Source organism: Cebidichthys violaceus, unplaced genomic scaffold (genome assembly GCF_023349555.1).
Source record: "Cebidichthys violaceus isolate CVI_PGR_0920_01 unplaced genomic scaffold, fCebVio1.0.p SCAF_3, whole genome shotgun sequence".
Lineage (NCBI taxonomy): Eukaryota > Metazoa > Chordata > Actinopteri > Perciformes > Stichaeidae > Cebidichthys > Cebidichthys violaceus.
Genome location: NW_027176483.1, coordinates 5,561,774 through 5,587,598, shown reverse-complemented (window position 1 = coordinate 5,587,598; position 25,825 = coordinate 5,561,774). Strand labels below are relative to the sequence as shown.

At 43.0% G+C, this 25,825-nt stretch overlaps 1 protein-coding gene across 2 annotated transcripts; it reads left to right on the top strand.

The window, feature by feature from the left end:
- The first annotated feature begins 6,105 nt into the window (after positions 1 to 6,105).
- On the top strand, positions 6,106 to 25,214 carry nuak1b (NUAK family, SNF1-like kinase, 1b). Of its 2 annotated transcripts, XM_068722818.1 has the most exons (8): positions 6,106 to 6,490; positions 7,190 to 7,493; positions 12,481 to 12,601; positions 16,360 to 16,511; positions 17,683 to 17,748; positions 17,862 to 17,981; positions 19,696 to 19,828; positions 20,756 to 25,214. In XM_068722818.1, the coding sequence occupies exons 2-8, from the start codon at positions 7,194 to 7,196 to the stop codon at positions 21,847 to 21,849; spliced, it is 1,986 nt and encodes a 661-aa protein (XP_068578919.1). In that variant the 5' UTR covers positions 6,106 to 6,490; positions 7,190 to 7,193; the 3' UTR covers positions 21,850 to 25,214. The 2 variants fall into 2 exon arrangements, with proteins under 2 accessions (XP_068578919.1, XP_068578918.1); XM_068722817.1 differs by lacking the exon at positions 6,106 to 6,490 and having other exon boundaries at positions 6,588 to 7,493.
- Positions 25,215 to 25,825: the final 611 nt, after the last annotated feature.

Below are 25,825 nucleotides of genomic sequence, written 5' to 3'. Positions count from 1 at the left end.
TATGCATCACATTTTTTGCTTTCATGGTAACGTGATATGTTGCATCAAAGTGCTGTCCCATTCCTTTTTACACCATTTCAAGCCCTCTCAGTCTCTCACACTCAACCACTTACCAGGTGACGTCAATAAGTTCTTGAGGGTTCAGGGTTTGAGGCTTCAGGGGGGGCTAAATTTAAATTGGCTCTTTAACAGAGTGGAGGTGCTATGAGAAAATTGATGAACCTGACCCAACCTGTCACGGACATACTGTGCATCCCATAATGCACCGCCAAACCAGCCTTGTTCAGGTAAGTTGTCATTTACATTTTAAAAGGTGAAAGTTTGTGAATCGTCTGCTTTCATTGTCTTTTAACAGCAGTATTTAGAGAGGTACTAAATGCCTGTATTTTTTTCATGCCTGAAAGAGGTTCCTCAAAAAGCTCTTTGTGCTGGCTAAAGCAGTTTGACATTTTTATTCTGTGAGATGAATCTTACAGATTTGCAAGTTGTTAAAAGATCTCCACTGGGTATCAGCAGTGTAGATTATTAAAGACTGTATATCCATATTGCTACAGAGAACCCACTGTGAACCATTTTGCTTCTCCAAAAATGAAGGAATGCAATACAGTATGAAATTAATTGCAAGCTCCAGCTATCCAGCTTGCGTTTTATATACATTTGAGCGTTAAAGCGCCATCTGTTCACTCACTAACTGTCTCATTCACCTCTCCAGCTCGTGCAAATGGACTGTTTTTGGCATCGCGTGGATCACTTTTTTTTTTTTGGATGAGGTTTTTACATCTGGATGGAAAACAGTCACTGTACTTTTTTCCGCAACACCCCGCTGCACATTCTCACAGTGCCATCACATTCACACCTGCTATCTGCCAGTTTATCCTCTGCTTTTCTGAATTTATGACACACTGTAATGATGAGTCATCGGTCTGCTGATCTGATGACATAGTGTGAAATGTCCCCCTGTCATTATCCTCCTCTCCTTTTTATACACACGCCACAAACCTCTGAATGCCACTCAGTATTATTCCAGTGTTAGATCAAGCTTATTCTTGGCCAGAAAGACCTTTTTAATATAATAGTGTTGCTGCCAAGGTTGATCCCTACAGCCTTCACCCTCTTATGTCTTAGTATTAGAACCATATTTCACTTTAGATTCCCACTGTGTGCCTACCAGGGTTGTCAAATATGCCAATGGCCCAAGGGATTCTGACTATCCATGGATAAATCATTCCAGTGTCTTTGAAAAGTGATGTCAGTCAGCGCTGCCAAGGTGTAACATACAGTAAATCACAGAGCATACACTTTAAATATGTTCTTATTCTGGCAGCTTCTCTGTAGTTTTGAGAGCTGTTTTACATTATGTGTTCTAAAACTTATTTTGATACATATTAGGGAGGTTGGCATTCTATTTGAAAGTGTTTCTATATTAAGTTTCATAGCTTAGTATTACTGAACGCAATGATCTGCAAGCATACAGTGCCAGCAAAGAATCTCACTCTCCTCATGACTCTCATCCTCTGTGAAATCTGTTAGTCAGTAAAGACATATTGTATGTTTAAAGACCCCACCTGTTTCATACAAATCACAAACGTTATATTACTCCCAAACCGTCTCTCAAATTGTAGCACATATATAGTTTTAAGATGTTTTTGTTAACCTTTACCAGAGCAGTAGCCAGGATTTGAAAAGTACTGAGGTGTGAGTCCAAATTGGCTCAACGCAGCTTTAGAAATGAGTAACTAGTCAGCAAAAAATAAAATAAAATAAAAACAGAAAACTCCACATTTTATTATTCAATTAATTTAACCTTTCAGATATACGTATCTTCAGTACAGTTTTATCTCCACACACTATGGATTTGTAACAAACAAAAAAAATAAATAATGGATTCTGGTAACATCTTGCATTAAAAAGGTTAATGATCTAATATAATATATTTAACTTATTGACACGATACACAATGATACCAAGTTGTGCCAATTAAAAAGTTCTCTGAAAATCAATACCTACCACTTCCTCCTCTGCAGTGTTTCAAACAGAGTACCAATAGATAAATATTATAATATTATTCGTATTATTATAATATAATATATGTTGCAGATTTACATTAAAAGCTTGATGGATTCGTATTTTAAAATGACAACCAATAGTGAATAATTAATGAAACATAAGCAATTACTTTTTACAATTTCAAAGTTGACATCAATAATATAAAAGACAGTATGTCTGATGGTCATCATGGTAATGGTGTACTTGCAGTAATGTGGATAATAGACCTTCAGAATAAAGGTTGTTGAATATTTATCTACATGTCCATCTGACAGCTGTTCTGTAGCCTTTGATTGAATCACAGTCCTCCTCACCGGTTGGAGTTTGCCCAGTTGCCACAACATCCTAGAATTAAGTTTTTCTGAGCACATGTGTGTGTGTATATATATATATATATATATATATATATATATATATATATATATATATATATATATATATATATATATTTATACTTTTGGGTGTATATTTATATTGTACATAGTCGTTAAATGTTTATGCTTACATCTGTTCTACTTTTTTTTGATTACCTTGTTTTTTATTTTTTATATATTTTTAATGTTTTCCTGTTTATTTGTAAATTCTGTGTATGTATGTGGAGAGCATGAAAAAAAAGTCAAATTCCTTATGCGTAGGCAAACATGGCCAATAAAGCTGATTCTGATTCTGATTCTGTGATCTGTCCCATGCAAGCAGTTTTCACACTGCCATATAAAATGGGTTAAAAAAAAATCGACTGTAAAAGTTTTATCTAAAAAAAATGGTATGTGTTGGAAAATGCTCAGCTTTCAAGTGAGGTGTGTGAATGATTGTATTTAATGGACTTGCAAAAAAAGTAGTAAAACATTCAAAAACACTGATACGGTCTGTATGGCAGAGCAGTTATGTTGATTTACAGCTGTTCCCAAAAAGCATTTTTATGTCGGTGCTTTAAAATGATGTGCCGTCAGGAAACTGTGGCAAGTGATAGCACATTAACATTACAACTTCATACACGACCCATTTAAATGGTTTCCACGGTTGCTGCCTAGAATCATATAGTTTCATGAGCATGAGTTCCTTTTCTTCTTCTTCTTCTTCTTCTTCTTCTTCTTCTTCTTCTTCTTCTTCTTCTTCTTCTTCTTCTTCTTCTTCTTCACGTTGATGTGACTCTACATTCACCACAAGAGGGCAGTATCGGCACTCTTTGCACCACCGCTCCTGTCGTCTTTGCTGCAGAGTGCAAATGAGGCCGAAGGGAGGAATCAGATCACATACTAATCTCAGAGTCTGTGTTGCTATAACTGGACACTCTACTTACCCTGTTTAATGACAACAAACGGTACGAGTGCTCAGAAATGATGCCGGCCATTCTCAGGGCCATAGGGGAAAAAACAGATTCCCTCCTTAATCAGAAAGTGATAGACATGAGCCTAGACTTCCCCTCTGTAATTAGCTGCTGAAATACACAAGCATATAAACAAGCACCAACACAGTCAACACAATGTGATTGTTGGACAGAGCTTAAACACAGCAGGGTGTCTTCTCAGGGTGCCTGTAAATTATATAAAGAAGAGCTTATAGACAATATTGCAAAGAATAAGCATGTAAAATGTTTACAGTAATTTGAAATGATATAAAACTGAGACAATAAACTAAACTAATAAACTAAATATTTTCACATGATAACATCTATTCAAAATGTGTTTTTTTTATAGTTGCTAAAACATGTCATTAGAGAAGCATCTCTTCAAACGTACTTATTTTATTCAACATATATGCTTTTTCCCCCCTCAACAATTTATATTAGTCCTATATATTACAGGAAAGTGACATGTTATTACCAAATTATATTACTCAGAATATTACTCTATCAGGATATTATTTAGTAGCCTACCTTAAAATGTGAAAAGCCCTATAGGTAGAGAAAGGTATTGTAAGCTCAAAAAAAGTACCGTATACACAGAATACATCCTCATAGAAGTATTGGGAAAGGTTCTTCTCTGGTTAAAGATCCATCAAACACATTTTGTTTGTTCAGGTAATGAGCAAATTGTTTGTTTACAATGGGCCGTAGTGTATAGCGCAGCCCACATGAAAAATGGGATTAATTAGATTATCCCTTCCTGAGATCCGTCTCCATTCTCTCTCAGTATGGAAACCAGATGCAAATAGGAATTCATTTGGCACGATGACTGTATATAAAACACAGGGGAAGTGTAGGAACATTGCAATGGCACACAGAGCCAATATATGATGGTCTGTTGTTCATTATATCGGAATGAACAGTTCAGTATAACATTACATACCTAAAGAGTGTATATTTCAAATGTTTTAGAATTTAGTTTCACAGTGCTTTGAGTTTTCCTCCGTTAGAATTGACAAAACTGCAGGCAAAGTTTCTTTGAAATGTTATACAGCAGCTGTTGTTTGGGACAAGAAGCAGATATGTAATTTTTCTGAAGATCAGTATGCAGTTATGCCTATAACAATGCAGTATTTGCCAAATCCTGTATTATCAACTAGAGATGTCAGCGACCACACACCTTCACCAAGGGTGCACAACCCTTCTGTTGTTTTGATCCTAAAGATCCCGATTTGAACCGAAAGAAACAGACAATAATGAGGAATGTGTAAAATATTTATTTTTCATATGAGAGTGTGAAGTAGCTCCTAAAAGCTAAAGTGTTCAGAAATGCTACATCTCTCAATGTTAAGATATCCTTTAAAACATGTAAAAGGAAAAATCTTCTACATATGGATCTGCACCAAAAATTAACAATTGGTTGCATTTTGAGTTATACACAAATTCTATACACAATTCTGTCAATGTGTGTAACATTGAAGAATATTCAAACAGTGTAAATTGCAGTTAAATGTGTTAAGTCTGTCATTATGTGTTTGATACTCGTGAGTTTCTGTTATTGCATTCATCTTTTTGTGTTGTTCATGCCATTATTAAGTGCTCCTTGTTGTGCACTAGTCAGCATATTAAATGTTCTCACTTTTCTACATTCAACATTCAGCACTCCACTCCATTTAAGAAGCCTTTTAGCATTGTCTTTTTGTTGAAAGCTAAATAATAGGCATTCAAGTTAGACAATTTCTATTTCATTAAAAATTGTCTATAAGTGTTGGTGTATTCTACTTTATTCTAGGTTGACCTGTAGAATAAGTTGACGAGTCAGCGAGTCTCGCGAGAGTGAGAAATGAGAGTGGCATTGATCTTATCATCTCAGCCATGGACTGCATATAAGAAGACGTCACCCTCTGGTTTCGGGCTGCCGTTTTGAAGCCTCAAATTCTGCATTTTGTTTTTTGCAACCAGAAGTGACACGAGAGGCTGGAGCTCAGTACAACAGAACGCTGAATAAGACATTTTAGATGAACAAAAACGGTTACAATAACTTTCATCGCCACACTGTGAAAGGGTTAAAGTTGTAAGACAAAAACACAGACAACACTCAGACCAGACAATGCTTTGATATTAACCTGTCAATCACAAGTTGGCCACGCCCTAACGCATACCCTGCTTTATTGTCAATTTGAATCTGAATTGGACCATAATTAAACAAATTGAAGAAGACGTGAAACTAGCGATTGAGATCATAAACTCATGTTTACAATGTTTAATGAGGTAACAATTTAAGTGAGAAGTAGGGTCATTTTCTCACAGACTTCTATACAATTGGACTTCTATTTGTGACCAATGGAGTCGCTCCCTGCTGGCCATTAGAAAGAATGCCAGTTTAAGACACTTCCATGTTGGCTTAACAGTCCTGGAAGGTTGCCACCTGGTCTCAACAAGAAAGCAGAAGTCAAACTATTCCTTTGAGAATGGGAATGTGTCTCTTGGAGATTAATCATCAAACAAATGGAAAATAAAAATGATATTCTTGGTTGAGGTATGGGCTAATAATCAGATATGTATTAATTAGATGTTATTGGTTATTGATGGATGCCAGTGGGTATAATACAGTGCAGGGGGGTCACCTCGTGTCCACATGATTCCCAGCTACGCCCCTGAATTCATATCAGAGATGTGAGAGGGGAAGAGAGAGCACAAAGAGGGAAGGCAAGAGGAGAGACAGGGAAGGAGGAGGAGGAGGAGGTCTGCGTAAACCCCGCCTCCGGTCTCGGATCCTCTCGCAAGTCTTATCCACAGCCTCTCACGTTGAGGATAGAGAAAGAAAAAGGAGAAGCAAGAAGAAAGGCACACGAAGAAGAAGAAGAAGAAGAAGCAGGGGAGCAGCAAAACGACCATGGCAATATCCAAAACGTCTCAGCTTGAGATAGTGTCCGATCACAGCGCACCTCTACCGCCGTCGACCACTGCACGGAGCATGCAGTCGCACAATAGACAGAGCCCAGATGAATGAGGAGCCGTTACCTGGGCCGTCGGCAAAAATGAGGGTCATCTTCATCCAAAACGCCGGTTTCGTCGCAGCTTTCTCGCCTTTCAGATGTGAGTCGGTGATGTTGGCAGCGTTTAGGACGACAGATAAGGTGAACGAGCCACAGTTATACACAGCTAGATCATGCAAGTCGACCGAGGAGTGAGATCAGACCCATTGAATTAGTCGGGTTTTTTATTATTATTTTATTGGGATAGAGCTTGCACATACATTATAGCCAATATATATTATATATATATATATAATATATATATATATATATATTTATATATATTTATATATATATATTTATATATATATAACATATTTGAATCCAACGTGTATTCAGCTTCCGGCATGCTGCCTGCTGTCGAAATCTGAAAACATATTTTATTACATATTGGCACTATAATTATTTTTTATCCTGTGATACAGGACTATGTATCATGTAATTATGTACCGATAATGTCCTTATAGACTGGTGCGATTAATTCATTAGTAGATTGATTAGGATAAAGCGATAATAACATGAATATGTAGGAGGAGGAAATCACTTTGATCAAAGCCTATTGATCAACCCAGACAATCTGGAAATGTCAGTTTCCACATTTAATAATAGGCTATGACTAGTAGGCTACGCGTTATTCCTTGTAATTTATTTATTTATTATTACTATTATTAGACCTTTTTAAGTATTATATTATCAATTTACTTTAGGTAGGTAGTTTGAAATATTTAACAGTGGGGAGGTTGTTTAAACACTTCCCTAGTGAGATGGAAACCGCTTATTTATCGCCCCACCGGGGGGCAGCCCGTCCCCAGGCCCAGAGGGGCCAAACCTCAGCGGGCAAACCGGCGGGAGGTGACCTCTCCCCTCCACCTCCAGCTCCATCCCCGCCTGCCGGCAGCTCGGCCGAAGAGACCCCGGCGAGCGGTGATGGACGGAGAAACTCGGGCGTGAAGAAGCACCACCACAAGCACAATTTGAAACACCGCTACGAGCTGCTGGAGACGCTGGGAAGAGGCACCTACGGCAAAGTGAAGAAGGCTATCGAGCGACGCTCCGGCAGAGAGGTGAGTCACTTAAGAGGCGCTTTGAGCAGCTGTAAACATCTGTCATGATGCTTTTACTTCGCCCAGGCGCTTGTTGTACATGCTGTAGCCACTACAGACAAAAAAAAACATTGCTCCTAAAATAAGTGCTTTGTTGCTCTCATAGGCGTGTGCATGTCCTGCCCCCCTGGGAATTCCCCCTCTGCTCAAAAGGGCCCATGGGTCCAGGGAGTTGTGGCTGCACACGCCATGTCCTATGCGGGGCCTCACGACCGGATGCCTGAGTGCAAATCCGGCTACTGACTGACTGACGCGACTCAGGGGTCTCAGACTGTAAACATCATGGAAAACAGCCAACAGTCCCCCAGAGATACTACTAGGGCTTGCTCACATTTGTTTTTGTTCAGTGTTTTAGACACATCCTTTCGGTTTTGTTTGTATTTTGCTGGGAGAGTGTTTGCATGAGTCAGTCCAACACTTTCTGTTTCTTTATGTACAATCTCTCTCTCTCGCTCTCTCCCCCCCCCCCCCCTCTCTCTCTCTCTCTCTCTCTCTCTCTCTCTCTCTCTCTCTCTCTCTCTCTCTCTCTCTATATATATATATATATATATATATATATATATATATTGCTTTCTGTGCCCACCATTCGCTGTAATGTACTGGCCAGCCCATGTTTCCAAATATTATTTTATTTCCCCCTGTGGCAAAATTTGACCCCTGTGCCCGTTCTGGCAGGATGTGAGGTGCTTTCCATGAGCAGAGAAAGCCAGGAGGAGACTCATAGGTCAACAATGTCCCCCCCCCCCCCCCCCCCCCCAATGGTTTCATAGCTGCTGCATACTTGATAAGGGAGCCATAAACCCTTCGGTAGGGGCTACTCTCACTTGGCCTGTCCCACTTGGCTCCTTGTCCCTTCTCCGGTATGTTTTCCTATTTATTATTGCCATGGCAGCAGCTCTAATGGGAAGTATTTCGCTTTCACTGTAAAGTTGCACAATACTTATAGTGACTATTTGACTGGTCAGAATAAATTATTTTGACAATCTGAGCTTGAGATATTGTTTCAACGAGATAAGTGAAATTGGCTGAAATTGTTAGGCTTCTGAAATGTATTGTTTTAACGATTAACAGTGTTTGACAGACACTCACACTAGATTCTTCATCTGTGTGCTTTTGTAGTGTTTCTAAAACCATGCTGGTATTAATGTTTACATTAAGTTCAACGCCCCCTAACCAGAATCCTACCTTCATAAGTGTTATAATGTTCATATTTAGAGAGGCATTGAATCACTGTCATGGTTATTTTGGAGGCTGTTGTTCGTGGTGCTATTAATCTGTATTGCCTTACACAGACAGGTGTTTCTGTCACTGAGCCTACCCTCACTGATAGAAATGGGGTGGGCAAAATAATAGAAACACCTGTCAGTATACAAATAACCCTTTGTAGGTCAAAACTCACTGACCCAATGCCTTTTCACTCTCCTGTAATCTGCTGCAGTCTCCCGAGCGTAGCATTTAGACTTTAAATAGTATCTCAGTAAAGTATAGGACTTCCTTGCACCACTGTGTTTCACGTGGGAGTTTGTATATCTTAGGGGAAGTCCTTTGAGAATCAACGCCTCTGCTCATGGAGCACCAGCAGAGCATGACTGCCGGCTGCCTCACGGGCCACGTGTGTCTGCCGCTGCGTTGCTGGAGTTTACTTGGCCTCTGACTCAAGGTTAGTCCCTTGTGTCCGTATGGCAGAGACAGCCGTGCGGTGAGACTGTTATGCAATCATCTCGACTACCCCCTGTGCCTTTTCCTGGTTCCTTTCCTCAAACCAAATGAGTCGAGCAGACGGACCGAGAACGTTTTGTGTGCGACTGACTGTTTGTATCCACATGTGTGGAATGAGCTGAAGGCACTTGGGGAAGATTGATTAGATGTGGGCACATTTAGTGTGTCAGCGAAAGTGGAACTGAGTGACTGTCTGCTTTAATCTGCAAAGCCATATGTCGTAGGGTTTGGCAGCTCAGTGGAAACCCAACATTATATGGAGGAGTGCAATTGATCATAGAGATCATAGTGGGGATATGTGACGTGTGCACGAGCCTCTAGAACAGCGGTTCTCAGTGTGGGGTTCGGGGTCCCGCAGTGTTCCGTGGCACTCTGACAGTGGGTCCAAAAAAAGAGAACCTCTGCTTTAGAAGATGTGTGTCATGTTTGTGTACCTGTGAGAGGACGACACTGTGTGTCTTAATGTAGTATTTGCCATCTAGGTGACTATAGTTAAAAGATTGTGGTGACAGCCGGGCCTAAAATGGGCTGTGACACTTGAAAGGCCATCCACAGCAGGAAATGAGATTTAAGGGGACAGTTAATATCCTGTATGGGGGGGGGGGGATCCATCACACACCGGAGGGGGTGGGCAGTTTGCACAGAGACACAGGGAAGCCCACCACCATAACAAGACAGGGACAGCCTCAGTTAAAGGGGTTAGAGAGTTATATCAATACGAGCTTAAAGCACCAGATTACATCATTCCCTAACAATGGATTCACTGGAGAGGTACGCGAGGGGGGGGGGGGGGGGGACACTGACATTCCTCTGCTATATGTAGTGCCATTGATGAGGTATTATGATTCCTGGCTGTGTTTGAGAATATAGTTCTCTGGAAAAGTGACGGGTCTCTTCCCTCCCACTCACTCTCCCTGTCTCCCCCTAACTCTGACTCAGACACACACACACACACACACACACACACACACACCACACACACTTGCAACACAACAGATGATCGTGATCTTTAGAGAGCGCAGAGAAGGGTGAGCTTGTGATGAATACTTCATCTATTTTAATGGCCTGAGAAAGCACAGGAAGATGTCAGGCTCTACCGAAGCGAAACATGGACTTTCACTTCAAACAGCTCTGTTGTAGACAAGGAGGGGAGGGGAGGGGAGGGGGCAGACGAGGCCCGGCCCCATACCTGGCAGGGGCCGGCGTGGGCAGCAGTGCAGCGCCTGTTTACTGTGAGTGACAGTAATAGGGATCCACTTAAGGACAAGCGTAGCTGTGTCAGCCAGCCTGGCCAGCTGGCAAGTGGCTGATCTGAAGTCCTGTTTAACGATCCACATCGGGGTCAGGGCAGGGGAACATGAGGAGATACACCAGAGATGCATGGCTTTGTCTCAAGCCCAATGTGGGAGAGCTGGCTCGTTCAATGAGTTAACATGCAGTGTGGAATCAAGATCATGGCTGTTAAAGATTGATTACTACCCTTTTTGGGGGGAAAAAATGTTTTGGTTTTAGGCAGCAGTTTTTGTAGAGGAAGTTTTCTTGCCTTTGCAAGTAACTTTTGGAGGTAATTTCTTGTTGTTGCCCAAATTAATGAATTCCTGAATTAGTTCCGACATTAAATCCAGGAAGGTGACTCACATTCTGCCTCACTGTTAAACACCAAAGTCAAAAATGTTACTTACGTTTTGGGAATCGGTGATAAAATGTTGATGAATCTGATGAGGTAAAGAAAAACATCAGTGTTAAGACACAAACAACTTTTCCCAATTATGGACACAGCGTGTGGACCCCCTGGACCCCATTTTGTTTATTATGGTATCATTTCTTTAAATTCTATGTAATCAAGGCATGCTCTGGAAGGGAACCATTCCGGTTTGGGGTTATTTTTATTGATGTACACGGTAATTAGCTTGGCACTCGCTACTGCCTGTGGTTTCTGCTGAATGGAATAAAGCTGGGCTCCTCAGAATACCACCGCTTCGCTAGGAAAGGACAAAAGTTTAAACTAACAGAATTCAGAGCTAACAGACTCTATAGAGGCCTGATCAAAGCAAACTCAGGACTCAATCCAGAATGTTTAGGCTACAATTATAGTGACATATGCTAGACTGTGTACTCTTGAATAGCTTCTTTGGAAAAAGGCCCCTAACCTCTCATTTAAGGAGGACACAGGCCGGAGGTTTGAATGCATCCAGTTGCAGCCGACTCTTACCCCGGTGGCATTGCCATGGCAGTGAAAAATCGTCAAATCAAGTGTAGTTGTTTACTGTTGAACCTCATGTAGCAGGCCCATTGGCAAGGCAAGTAGACTGAATCACTTCCTCAACCCCTGCCCATTCTCCCGATTCCTCCATAAAACTCCCAGCAGGCCAGCTTTTTAGGCTATTTTAAAAGTAGGCCATTAGCTGTTGTTAATCAGAGTGACTAAAAATAAGAAGACCGGGTAGTGATGTAGTGTCTTCTCAAGGACTTTTTGACGGGGGAGGAAGCACGACTGTGTAGGTTAATACTGACGTCTGATGATTTATGGAGGAGCTCTCTTGACCTCCATGCCTCCCAGCCTTCCTCCAGGGACCATGAACATTTAACAACTACCTTACCTCCTTTTCATGATACTCGTTGTCCTCAGCTGTTTCCTGCAACCTTGTGAATCTGACTTCTGATCTCTCTGTTGGAGACGGGGTCGGGGGTCCAGATCAGTGACGCGGCCCAGGCTCTGACTAATACCTGGTTAAATGTAGGCCCAGGCCCTGAAAGAGGACAAAGCAAGCCTCCATTATGGCATCACATGTCAGGTTGTTTTTAACCTTCATTTTGCTTCATACAGAAAAGAGGCGGAGTAAATTACACAGTGTGAGACTGAGATGACACCTCCTACCTTGTTTGACTCATCTGGCTGGGAGTATTAAGGACAGATATGTAGCAGTACAGTACATACTGAGTTGGCTCACATGTTTTTACTGAGTCAGACAGACGTCACATGGTGTGCAGTATGTAATCTGTGTGAGCCATGTCCATTTTAAAGTGCACTGATAAGATAGTGAATGTTCCATAAATGTGCTTTAGTCTTATTTTCCCGCTCCAAATTAAATCAATATAGTTATGTAATCAGTTTAAGTGGACAAAAAGGAAAATGTGCGGCACCCAAGCTCTCTGTTACTGCGAAATCTAAATGTTATGTTACGCTATAAGTCAGCTGATCAAAGCGTCCCCTGTCCTCTGTTTCCAGGTGGCTATCAAGTCAATTCGGAAGGAGAAGATCAAGGACGAGCAGGACATGGTTCACATCCGTCGAGAGATTGAGATCATGTCATCCCTCCGCCACCCACACATCATCTCTATATATGAAGGTGAGGGCTTGCTGCATTCCTGCAAAGACACACCACAAATCACAGACGCCCGTTTGCCTTGAACGCGCATGAACAAACACACACATGTCCAAAACCCCCCCCTCCCTCAACTCATTCAGCATTTGTGGCCGAGCTGCTGGATTGTCATGTTATGACATGCAGATGTCATAATAAGACCTGGACTACAGCTCTGGGATGTTTTTCATCTCATCTGCTCTGTCTGGCTGCCCGGGCCCGTAAAAGTCTGGATGGCTTTCACGGTGTGCGCCTGGATCTCTCTTGAGTGGGTGTGTGTGCACGTGTGCGTTGAAAGTTTGTGTGTGTAAGAAGGGTGGTATTCTAAGGGATTGCCTCTCCCACATCTAAGAGGTCTCATCTCTTGTCTTTTCTGGTCTTGATCTCAGGGCCAGACATCTGCTGATACTTAGAGACAACTGCAGCTGGGAGCCAGACTGTACTTGTGTGTGTGTGTGTGTGTGTGTGTGTGTGTGTGTGTGTGTGTGTGTGTGTGTGTGCGTTTGCACATATGTGTGTTTGCATACGTCTTTGTGTGTCTATGTATGAGCCTGTGTGTATGTCAAGGGAGATACTGAATTGACCTTAGTCACCCAGGCATGCACCCTGTCTGACAGTGCTATGCAGAGGGAGGAAAGACCTTAAGCCTTCCCTGGAGCAACATCAGCATATATCTACCACAGGAAGCAACTCTCTCTAAATATCAAAGCCTTCAAGTCAGGCTCAAACGGCTCCTTCTTTAAATACGAGCCCCTTTGGATGACCTTAACTTCACTGGAAGAAAACATAGATTAGGATTAATGGTGAGTGTAAAGTTTGAACAATTCCCATTGAATTCTGTCAACATACGGCATTCAATCATCTCTTATAATGTAGTCTGGGTGTATGTGCAGGCAATTAAAGTCACAAGGCGCTGCGGTGTGAGTCGGTTTCATGTGATTTGTGACTTGTGACTTATTTTTTTTAATGCCTGTGTCAACAAAGCAACGGTTTCTATGGCCTTTTCAGGATAGCTGCTCTGGCACAATGGCAGCCGGTTGTGTGCCACTGCCCAAGCTGGCTTACCCACTGTCCTTTGTTCCGTGTCAAAGTCCCCAGGTCGTTATCGGCTAAGTGAATATACGACAAACATAACTATTTGTCATGGGAACGTGCCAGCAGTCAGCTGGCGGGCCGAAGTGCAGCCAAGTTGTATGTGTTTTGTGGGAGAATGATTAAAAGAACACCCAATTTTTATAAACGTGTGGTGTTCCTCTGTGTGCTGTGTTCCTTTATCAGCAGCCTACTGCACCAACAAACCCGACCAGACTCAATGCTCTCGCTCTTTGTTGTTTCTCTTCAAACCCACCGTTTACTGTTGTGGCCTGGCCTCCACCCAGCCTTGCTTTAGAGACATATAGGAGGCCCCGCGATTTGTGTATCCGGCAACACCCTCTTCAACAGCCCCTGCTAACTGCCTTGTGTGAAGCAAAGCTGAACCAGATGTGTTTGTGAAGATTGATTCTTTACCACTCCCTCACATTCTGCATCCATCAGCATGCGGTGCTGGGCATTTAAAAGCAGATTTTGCTCTTCGCTCCTCAGGCTAGCGCCCACCATTTAAGACAAATAGTCAACCACAAAGAATGCTGTAAATGCAAAAATACATCCAACGAACTAACATGTTAGTAGCAAGATGTATATTTACCGTACAGATAATAGTGGTATTGATCACCTCATCTAAATCTCAGCAGGAAAGCGATTAAGTGTATTTCATAAAATGTCAAACTATTCCTTTAAGGAGGGAAAGGGAAATACGGAGGAGGTATACATTTTGAACAGACACACACATGCTGTGAGTGAAGTTTCATTGTATTTATTATACTGCATTCTCTAAAAGTGACATAAGCCTGGATAGTAATTTAAACTCTGAAGGTCTTTTGTCATGGTAGCTAAGTTCATTAAAAAATAAACAATTCAATAAATAGCTTGTTGAGTTAATGTTAACGCCTTAATCAAAACGTTTGAAGTTTTCAATGCTTGCTTATTTATTGTTTGCATTAATACTACTCCACTCCTCCTCTGTGTTACACTTTGTAATAGTAATCTTCTGGTCCCTTTTGCAAGCTTGCAACATCGTCTATCATCAGTGAAGATAATGGGACAATAGGTGCTAATAAGTCAGATCTGAGGGCTCGACCTGTGAACAAAGCCTGGTGAGTGACAGCGAGGCTGTAGTGGTGGCTGGCGTGCCCAACGGGCTGTAACAAACCCGAGTTATGTAAGCCAGGTGATTACTTCACCGCCAAGGGGTCAAAGGTAAATGCGAGTGCAAGCTGAGTATCGGCTCTCGAAGCACAACCCCACCACGGCTCACCACGAATGTTAGTCCAAGTCACCGCTCCGTCCACCAGTCAGAGGGCTGCTTCTGCTCTGCCCTCCCAGGTGCTTGGCTTACATCCCGTCTGCTACTCCCCGAGCGGCCAGACAGTCCCAATCAGAGAGCATTACCATCACTCAGCAACTGTGTGTTTTTGTAGAGGATTATATCTTTAAAAGGACCCTGAGATTGGGTGGGGGTGGGGGGGTTTGAGGAAAGTAGTGTGACAAACTATGAAGGTGCTCACTCAAGGGTGCAGAAAGCAGAGGCCCTCACCCCCGGTGACCCTGCTGTGTGGGAAAATCAACCCACACAATACGGTTGCAACACGACTGACTGTGTTGTTGTCATCTCCTCGGCATTCCCTCGGCCTTTCTCTCTGTCCTTCTCTCCCCGCCTAACCATTTTCATTCCCTTCATGCCAAGGCGCTGGAAGAGAAGTATGTTGCCAAGTTGAAATTATACACTAGAAGGCTAAATACTGACACAGAATGATATGTTTGGTGACTGCAGTGGGATAGGAAGGCATTACAGTAACACAACTGTAATAACATTACTGTCTCCGGTCACCAGATGGGCAACAAGTCGCCATTTTTAATTTGAGCGCTACTCTCAGTCAACGTAAAAGACCTTTCAATTATGTTGTACTTTGACTTTAACTCGTAGACAGAAAGATACGAGATTAGTTAAATGAATTTAGCTCGGCGTTCATTATGACTCACACACAGAAATACACAAGACAGTTGAATTCTCTAAGAATAAGCAGGGTATGCTCTTAACCGTATTGAGTAGCGCATTCATTTTTCTGATATGAGCCCAGGTCTGCCGTGAGAACGGAAAGTCGCGCCGTGTTGCCACAATATAGCCGTGCACAATCATTTATGTGATATAGACACTCATATGGTGGTTGAGAATGTGGGAGTGTGTTGTGAAATGTGTTGACATGATGCTATGTGTCAAGGGCATCGCTTGACACTGTAGTGCACCGTCTGTCTGCAAAGTGAACCTTCTGTCTCCTTGATTTGGTTTCTGCTTTTTCTCGGTTTTCACTGCTGTCCACTCGCTCTGGTCTCTGAGGAGTGGGCTTGATTGAGTTAACAGCCCCTCCTTGCTATGTTGTGAAGGAGCCAGACACACTAGGTGGGGTTTGGGTGATGTAACCCTGGGAGAAATGCAGAGATGTATTGTGCTCCTCTGGAATTTGTATTCCTGCTCCAAAACTAAAGGGGGGTGAACTGGTTTATTCTGCTTTCTACATAACAATGTCCATTTGTGATTCTAATATGATCAAATTAACTTGGAATGACTTTACAAGATGTCCTCTCACCTCGCTTGCCGTTGAAAGTAGATATTAACGCACTCCAATTGTTTTATCATTTCTCAGTGTTTGAGAACAAGGACAAGATCGTGATTGTGATGGAGTATGCCAGCAAGGGCGAGCTGTATGACTACATCAGCGAGCGGCGGCGCCTGAGCGAGCGGGAGACGCGACACTTCTTCAGACAGATAGTGTCCGCCGTGCACCACTGCCACAAGGTGAGAAAACCCATACCATACTACACATAGAGAAGAAAAAAAAACATGCACATTCTGTCTCTTGTTCACCTTCTCTCATTAGCTCTCTCACACACATACGGACTTTGTTTTCTAGGCCACGGCATGCTTATTGTAACATTAACCATGCACCTCCACCGTACGCCTTATAGCCAGTTAATCGGCAGGCCCTACACAGTGTGCTTTTGTTGGCGCTGGTGTTTGGGAGTCATCTGTTTTCTGAGTGAAGAAGGAACACAGGCCACTTTAATTCAGGCTTACACTCCGATTACAGTGCGCCAAACAGACCCGGCATTAATTCTGTCCTCATCTGTTGAACCACGCTGATGGATGTCCCGAGATACCCCCAAAGCTTTTCCCCCAGAGATTTAGCTGCAGCCACACCTCACTAACTCCCATCAAAACCCCAAGGTCGCCATGGCTTGTTTGGATGGGCTCCCCTCTTGTCATCCTCTACCCAGCTGGAGATAGGGATGATGTCATGAGCCTCAGATAGGAGAGTCCCAGACTGCCATGAATGATGACTCATCACCACCAAGCACAGCCTCCCACCGGGTGCGGTGGTGTGAGTCACTGACACAACAAGCAAACAACCATTTCTTCCTTGTGTCTGCCAATCAGGATCATGTGAACATGAGCTCCCTGCCAAGCAATAGCCAATGGGAGATGCCATGCAGAGCGCAGCCCCGGGGGGGGTGGAGTGACTGGTGAAGTCACTCCTCCCCATCTGAGCTGGGTTCTGTCTGTCTGTCTGTCTGCATACCACATGTTAATTCCAAGGTTTCTTTTTTTTTTAAAACCCAGGCCTTAACATGAACAGTATAGTTGTTTTTTAATCCCTAGATGTTGTGAGAACATAATTCATACATGGTGGTAATTACAGACTCATGTTTATGTGACACATGTGAGTCAATTTGAAAAGAAAATCACAGCAGATGTCAGCATAAAGACCCCAGAGGGGACAAGAGCAATTAAAGAGTACTAGACCAACAGGCTGCCTTGATTTCCCCCGAGAGCTGCGAGCTCGCTTTGTATGAGTAAATCATCTCTTAATACAATGGACTGTTTATCACTCTGATCCATCTCTAGTGAATAATGCATCGACCGATGCATCAATCATCGCTGTGTTTTTTTTTTACTCGTTGTCTTTCAGAATGGAGTGGTGCACAGGGATCTGAAACTGGAAAATGTGCTACTGGATGAAAACTGTAATATTAAGGTACGTTTGCTCCTTGATCTGTGACTGAAATCCTCCACCTCAAAAGATCCTTGTTTGAGGGATAAACAATTACATGGCTACGGTAAAATTCAGACGTACCCCTGTTTCTACAGATTGCTGATTTTGGGCTGTCCAACCTGTACCATAAGGACAAGCTGCTGCAAACCTTCTGCGGCAGCCCGCTCTACGCTTCACCGGAGATCGTCAATGGGAGACCTTACCGTGGCCCAGAGGTGAGGCCCGGCGATCAGTGACAATGACTAAAACCCCAGCTGTTTCAGTTGTGTGAACTTAATTTCCAGGACAGGATTTCCTTTTATGCATCCATCATTATCGTTGTCCTCCCTGGTTGTTATATTTGGTTTGAACCTCCCAGATTGCTCACCTTATATTGCTTTCATCATTATCTCACTAGTGATTATCATCATCACATATCACACATCCATACACAAAGAGGTGGATAGGCTTTATTTTCTGCTTCTTTGATGGGATTACTGTTAGTCTCCAGTCAGAGGGAGGCATCTCTTGCATCTCCGCAGTGGGTCAGCTCAGATACTGTCTGCATCCCTTCCCTGTCCTCCCCTTCCCACAAAGTCTGGGTCCTTTGAAGTGAGGAACTGGAGGATAGTTTTTCCTCACTTTCTCTTCATCCTAATGGGATCGGAATGAGCTTCCACAGCCTCAAAGACTTCATGGTCAAAGTCAAATAGTTTTGGTGAAAGAAAGAGTGAAAATGTCTCCCCAAAGCCACTTATCTGGCAATTCCAGACTCATTCTGAAGGGCGTCGTCTCTGAAATTGCATCAGTTACATAAAACAAAGCAACAAAACGGGAAAAAACTTGCATTTTTAGATATTCAAGTCCAACCATTCAATTTAGCGTAATTCACTATAATTTACTCCAGAGTGCTAAAAACTACAGCAGTACGATTGCAATCAAAATTACAGAACCCCCGGTTGGGGTGAGGCCACAAATTACAGCAAACACAGGCAACGAAATTAGAACACAACAATAGTGCGTGCCCTGTCTGGCCCTCGGGAATGGACCAACAGCAACAGAAGAGAGAGAGACATTCTTGAAGTGGGTCCAGATCCTTAGAGGAAGTACACTAGCTCTTTAACCAGCCCTATCTGATTTCCTCTTCCTCGACTACGTCTCAAAGCTTCAGCTACCGCCATCGGACGTTCATTCCTCAGAACATCGCATCCTCCCTTAACCACAGTACACACACACACATATCACATTTCCCTCTTTGTCGCACTCTCACACACACACACACACACACACACACTGAGACAGGTCATCTGCTGACGAATAAATGGCAGCGAGTCTGCGGCGAGTCATCAGGGTCCAGGATATCACGACTCTGCCATCTCTGCTGGACTCATTACCCTCTTCCACTCCCACCACTTCCCACGTGGCTCTGCACCTCCTCATGCCCTGGACACAAAGTCTTATGTAACCGCTTACTTAGAAAGCCACATTGCATTAGGTTGGTGGTCAAAAAAGTGCTTGCTTCTGCTTGGCAGAGCAGGAGAGAGTGGGGGGGGGGGGGTTTGGAGGAAAGGATTTATTGAAAACAAGCCATTTCCCACCAGCGTACCGGCATTTGTCATAATTTCTGTGAAGGCTGCGGCGGAGAATCACTGCACTACACTAGCTCCTTAACAGAGATGTTCTCGTGTGACGTTAGTGTGAAGACGTGATTGTGGTGCTTATTAATGTCAAAGGTTAACTCAAAAGTATAACTCATAAGTCTGCTCTGACGTCGAGTAGAGCCGAAACATTCACTTTAATTCAATCAAAACATGAAGACTGTATTTCCATTGCAGAACACCAAATCTAACACACTTCAAACGTCTTGTTTTATTGGTCCGCCGCCAGTGTGTGTACCACGTATGATTGAATGAACTAGTTTATAACTTGTATATTTTTTGCTTTCCCCAGGTGGACAGCTGGGCTCTTGGGGTGCTGCTGTATACCCTGGTCTACGGGACAATGCCATTTGATGGTGGAGACCACAAGAACCTCATTCGCCAGATTAGCAACGGCGAGTACAAAGAGCCCGCTCAGTCATCAGGTACTGCAAGAACCTTTGTTTGTATTTCTCTTTGTTTTTTTCTCATGCTCTGAAAACACACTGGATCTCAGTGGCCTTTTATAAAACTGTATCCTAAACAGTACTTGACAAAATCTAGTTCAGCTGTACCGCAGATAGTCAGTGAGATACACCGTTTGTCATAAACTGAAACCATTGACCCCCGTCTTTCTGTCTATAAATTGTACAGCACTCGCTTTATGGAAGTTCCAGAAAATACTCGAAAGTCCATTAACTGTTGAATGGAATATGGATCAGAGTGCTCTCAATGTACACATATAGGAGAATCTGCACAATCCATTATGTACGATGCTTTTTTTGGTCCAGACAGTATAAAGAAACTCAATAATATCTCCGAAGCTCCACACCTGTCATACTACTCGTTTCCTTTTGGTTACGCATTAACAGTTTAATTTCTAATGAATCTGAAGTCTAATAGAACTCAATCATATTGTAGGAACTAGGTGCAAATAAGCCATTTTAAACTCATTTTAACAAAAAGTGTTTTTATGCCTTTTATTATTGAGTTCTGAATGACACTCGACTAACGACACTCATCACACAAGAATTTCATCACTGCCCCGTGTTGTTGAAGATGCATTATTGTGGTTTACACTGAACAATGGAAAAATAACATATAACATATTTAGTGACTAATACTTTGGATGTAAAAGCACTTTAGTCATTTTTAAAAGCTTCTTAATTGGATAATTGCAGTTATTTGATGAAAATCCCTGATGGCCAGTTCCAGCGCCTTTGAATTTAGACAGCCTCAAGAAGTGTTTTCAGTGTCAAACTCACTCTCCGCTTCTCCATTGAGTTCTCGTAATAGGGTATAATGTGAATAGATGCCAAGTGTTTTGCAGTATGAGACGGCTTACAGATTCTTCTTCTTCTGTTTCCTGCTAGATGCCCGAGGACTGATCCGCTGGATGCTGATGGTGAACCCTGAGCGCCGGGCCACAATAGAGGACATAGCCAACCACTGGTGGGTAAACTGGGGCTGGAAGAACAGTGTGTGTGACTGCGAGACCCAACGCGACCACGGCGGCTCGCCCATGCTGGCCCGCTTCATCGACTGGCAGAACCGCACTGAGCCACGTGGTTCTGGAGCCAAGGCTGCAGCCATGCCCCAGCTGCTGCGCCAGAGGCCCAAAAAGTCCAAGAAGGAAAATGTTGAAGCAGGGGAGGCCCACTGTGAAGCAGAGGACAAGCCGGGTCTGAAGAGACCCAAGGGGATCTTGAAGACCAGGGTTACTGGGGAGCAGCGGTCTGCCAGTCTTGAAGAAGTGGAGTTGGGCCAGGCAGCACTGCCTCAACAAGCCGAAGGTGGAGAGGAAGCCTCAAGTCCAGATCAAGAGGAAGAGGAGCTGAGTCTGGGAGGAGGCTCGCCAGCAAAGATGGTGCCCTCTCTGCCCAGGAAAGGCATCTTAAAGAACAACCAACAGCGGGAATCAGGGTACTACTCCTCGCCAGAGCGCAGCGAGTCCTCCGAGCTTTTAGGGGGTGCCAGTATGTCTCTGCTAGCCACCTCCCCGACAAAGAGAGTGATGGGGAGAAAGGGCATCTTGAAGCGAAACGGCAAGTACTCCACCTACAGCGGGCCTCCATCAGCAGCCGCGGTGGCTGGTGTCCTCGGTGAGCCTCATCCCTCAACCGACTCTGGTCTGTCCCGCAGTCAGAGTCGGCCCTCCAGCATAGTCGGGGAGGACAGCTCCGTCCTGTCCCTGTCGCCCAGCTCCCTCAGTGGGGCCGAGTGGCATCCCTCCACCCCCCACCTCCGCCCAAACATCAGGGCCTGCGCCTCGGCTGAAAACCTGCTGCAGCTCGCCAACTTCAAGGGCTTCCAGGCAGCCCCGGCGCTCCAGGGACCCAAGTTCAGCCGCGGCCCCAAAACGAAAGGCTCCCCGGGGGACAATGGCAGCTTCTCCTTGCTGGGGGACCTGGAGGACATGACTCAGGTGTACCAGCAAGCCCTGGACATCAGCAGCAACCTCACCTAACAGATGGGTGGCAGAGAGAGAGAGAGAGAGAGAGAGAGAGAGAGAGAGAGAGGAAGCAGAGGGAATTGAGCATGACTGTGTGTGCGTGCGTATGTGTGTGTACAGATGTTTATAGGTGGCATTAACGACCAGTGTGTTACTGGGATACACCTTTTGGGAAGTGGTGGTTTTCCAAATGGGGCTGAAATCTTGATGGGAATGATATGTTTTCACACATACATACACACACAGATGTACACACACGTGTGCACTTCTGCTAGGGTTAGAGAGGAGCTGGCACAAGAGAATGCCACCCAGTCGGCTTTCTTGGCCCGCCCATAGACTTTGCTGTGTTCAACATGTTTACATATTCAGCAAAAAGGCAAGTTAGAATCACAAACGCAGCAACCAGAAACTGGTTGGCTCTCCTTGTGCGCCACCCATTTTGAGTTTGAGTTTACAAAAGCACCTTAAAACTCACACAGAGCACATGCTTTTGTGATCTTTACTTCCTATATAAAAAAAGAGAAACAAACCAGGGTCTTGTTCCAAAAATAACTGACATTGCTGATTATTTATTAATATTTTCGTAGCTTTTTAGTTTTAAGTGCAAAACTGGTGGGCGCTGGCTGTTACTGGAAGAGTCCAAAGCTCCTTGTCTCCAACTCTTTGTGTGGAACTGACATATATAATTATGTTACTCCGTGATGAGAAACATATATATACTCAGCATATATAACTGTCTGCGCTTGTAAAACACGCAGGCAAGTATACCTTCATAAAAGCGTATGTCCTATATATGTGTATGATACTAGGGAATATGTAGGAAGTGCCTTTTTTGATTCATGATAAAAAAAAAAAATTATGTATGTCATTTCCTTAAAGTGGAGGGAAACGCCAGGCCAACCTGTCACCAGTTGTGCTTTTTTTAAATGTTGTTTGTGAATGTGGAGAGACCCAGGGCCTTCAGCGCACAGCTGACCAGCTTTACTTGTTTTGGGGTTCAAAGGTGAGATCAAACAGTCTCCTCTCCTTCATCCCCGCTCCTTCCACATGTAGAATCACACACAGATATGCCAGGACCCACAGGCCGCCTCAGAGAGACCTCCTCTGTGTTCTCTGTCAGTGTTTAAGCCCATACTTGAGTTTGTCAGCAGTTTAGGTGGTTTGGTTGAGCACAGATTTGCTGGCAGCACCAGAGGTCTGGAGGGACTCACCTAGTGGGGCATTTAGTGAAGGGAGATGGGGCAGACACCATCTCACAGTCCTGGAATGCGCCTGGCTCTCTTAACTTTGGAGGTTTCACATTTTCGGGGCTACCTGATAAAACCGACTGCTTAGTGAGAGAATCTTTTTTTTTTTTTTTTTTTCCTTACCAAAGACAAGGTGGTTCCTATTGTCAGGCTTGTTAATATTTTACCCAAAGCGCTTCAAAACAGCTAAGTAAGATTGTTTGTTTAGGTTGCTGATGACACAGCAAATTCCTCAGACAAAGGCTGGAGACGTGTTGGTGCTAGAGATCTCTATCAGCTCCGGCCCGACTCAGCACAGGTGGGATCTGCGGTGCGCGCTCAGCCCTCCAGCTGTGTATACTAGTCCATTATGTCAACGAAGCACAATTAGCCAGCTATTGTTTTCATTTGAGAGTAAGAGAGAGGCAGCGTGTAGAGATTTATAGCTAGAGGGAGAAGAAACGTGTGTGAAAGAGTGATGCTTGGAAAAGTGGTGAGGTTAGAGAGGACTTTCCTGTAAAACACTGGAAAGGTCAAGGAGTTAGATTTATGTTTTGAAGGAATTGTAATGTAGACTAGTGAAAGTAAAGAAAGTGAGTAGAAAGAGTAGATGGAAAGTTTTTTTTTTTAATACCAAAAATTGTAATGAAGGTTTGGCATGATTCAGAGGAGTGGATAGGTCAGGGACTAATGGGAGTCCTGTGGATTTTTCTTTGACTTGGGAATCCCCACCGGTGAATGAAATCATCCCCACGTTGGCTTTACATCACGTTTGTTTTCATTTTCTTTTTGAGTTTTTATTTGATATGCTGGGGGCTGTTGATACAGCTTGTCTTGAGGGTCAGTCAGTGTGTGATTTGTGTGTCCTGCATGGCAATAGAAAGTGTGTTACACTTTTCCACAGCAGCAAAATGTGGGAGAACGGTGACTGACATCATCCAAAATATGAAATGATGTGGATGGAAAACCATGCGGTAAATTACCCAGAGGAAATGGATCACATGTTGAATGTTTGCAGTGGTCCTCTGGTGTGAAGCAAAGGTCCTGGGTATTGATTCCAATTCCTGTTGCGTATTATATTGCATTTTCTTGCCTTTTGTATTGCATTTTATTGTCAACTGGATTTACAGTGAGAAAATTATACTATGTTAGTATTTTTGTTTCATTATGCTTCTGTTTTTGATTTTCCAAAATATAAGAAACTTTATATTGCTTTATGTTATGGCAGAAAATACTTCCTTCCTGGAAGTATTATAATTTCTTGACAAATCTGAAGAAGTTGGTGTAGTCTCAGTTTCCATCTGTTTTGCAACACCTGTGGGTTAGAGAAGTTCAGTTCAGAAGTAGTTCATTAGCAACCTCCAAATAGTAAAAAAAAACAACTCGATTAATTGGCATAGGGTCAAAATGCAAGATTATGTACTGATGCATCAATAGCTGACCCTAAGAAAATTGCATTTTGCACCTCTACCAAAGTCTGGGAGGTCCGAAATGCATCAGGAGTAAAAGGAAATAAAGCAAAGGAAATAATCTGCTGATGAAACTTTAACTCTGCCAAACTGGAAATAAGTGGTGCATATCTGTTAGTTAGCAGTAAGTCTAATCATAGGAAAACTTGACTGGATATTGTTATGACAATAATAATAAATTAGTATTATTATGTTATTTAAGTATTATTTTCGTTAAGGCTCATTACTATTGATGGCTATTGCCACAGTTTTATTTTGTCTGTTGGTGATCCTGGACTGCCGAGGTGGATTAAGTTGTGTGCCTTTGGTATCTTTCATGAACTTTTTTTTTTTTTTTTTTTTTTTGATAATAAAAATTATTATCAATGTGTTTTTATACTTGTATTTATTGGTGATCAAGCCATTTAATTTGTTGTCCAAATACTCCCTGTTCATGCTTTGGCCAGCTTTAGACTGTGTGTTGTGTTCGGGTCGTACTGCACACAAAAATAGAATTGTTTGTACGAAATCGAGTGGTATCATCTCATTGTGAAAGCAGCGGTCAGGCGTGTATTTTTAAGAGTCAGAAATTAAAAGTTCTTCAAATCCTGTAAAATGTCTTAATTCATCCATCCGGGTGTATTTCTACTCAACACAATGCCTCTGTAGTACTGTTTCAACTCAAATAAATGGATCTTGAAAGTTACACGTGTTTGTTTTTATGCTGTGTGTTTGACATTTTAATTTAAAAAGTGTAATTAGGACGTTCCCTTGAAGTGGACAAGGAAACTGTCAATACATATAGGCATACATCAGTCTCGGGGGGGGGGGATCAATACTGAAGTGTGTGACATTCACATTGCAAACACCCTTCATCCAATTCACAAAATAGGCCAAGATTGCTGCCTCTCACACACTACTAGTGTTCCTTTAATCTATTTCCAGAGTTCAAGTCTCCTGAGCTCAAGGCTGACTTTCAAGGGCCGCTTTAAAAAGTTATTTCTGGTTTCATCCAGTGGTGGAGTTGGATAAACAAATTATTCCCAGGGGTCAGGCTGGGACAGAACTGCAAATACTTCATCCAGCGCTCCTCTTCTTACAGATGGGACAAGTGAGAAACAAACTATTACTGGAGACGCGTCCTAATTTCTTTTCATAGACGTGTGACCCAAAAAACTAGATGAAGGCAGGAAGGAGGTCAGCAGTGGTGATCCACATAGCAAAGGTGTTTCTATTTGCATCCTTAACTCTAACATAACGAATTGAATTCATTTATGGGGCCAAAAGGTTTAGGGCAGAATGCCACACTAAAAGAAT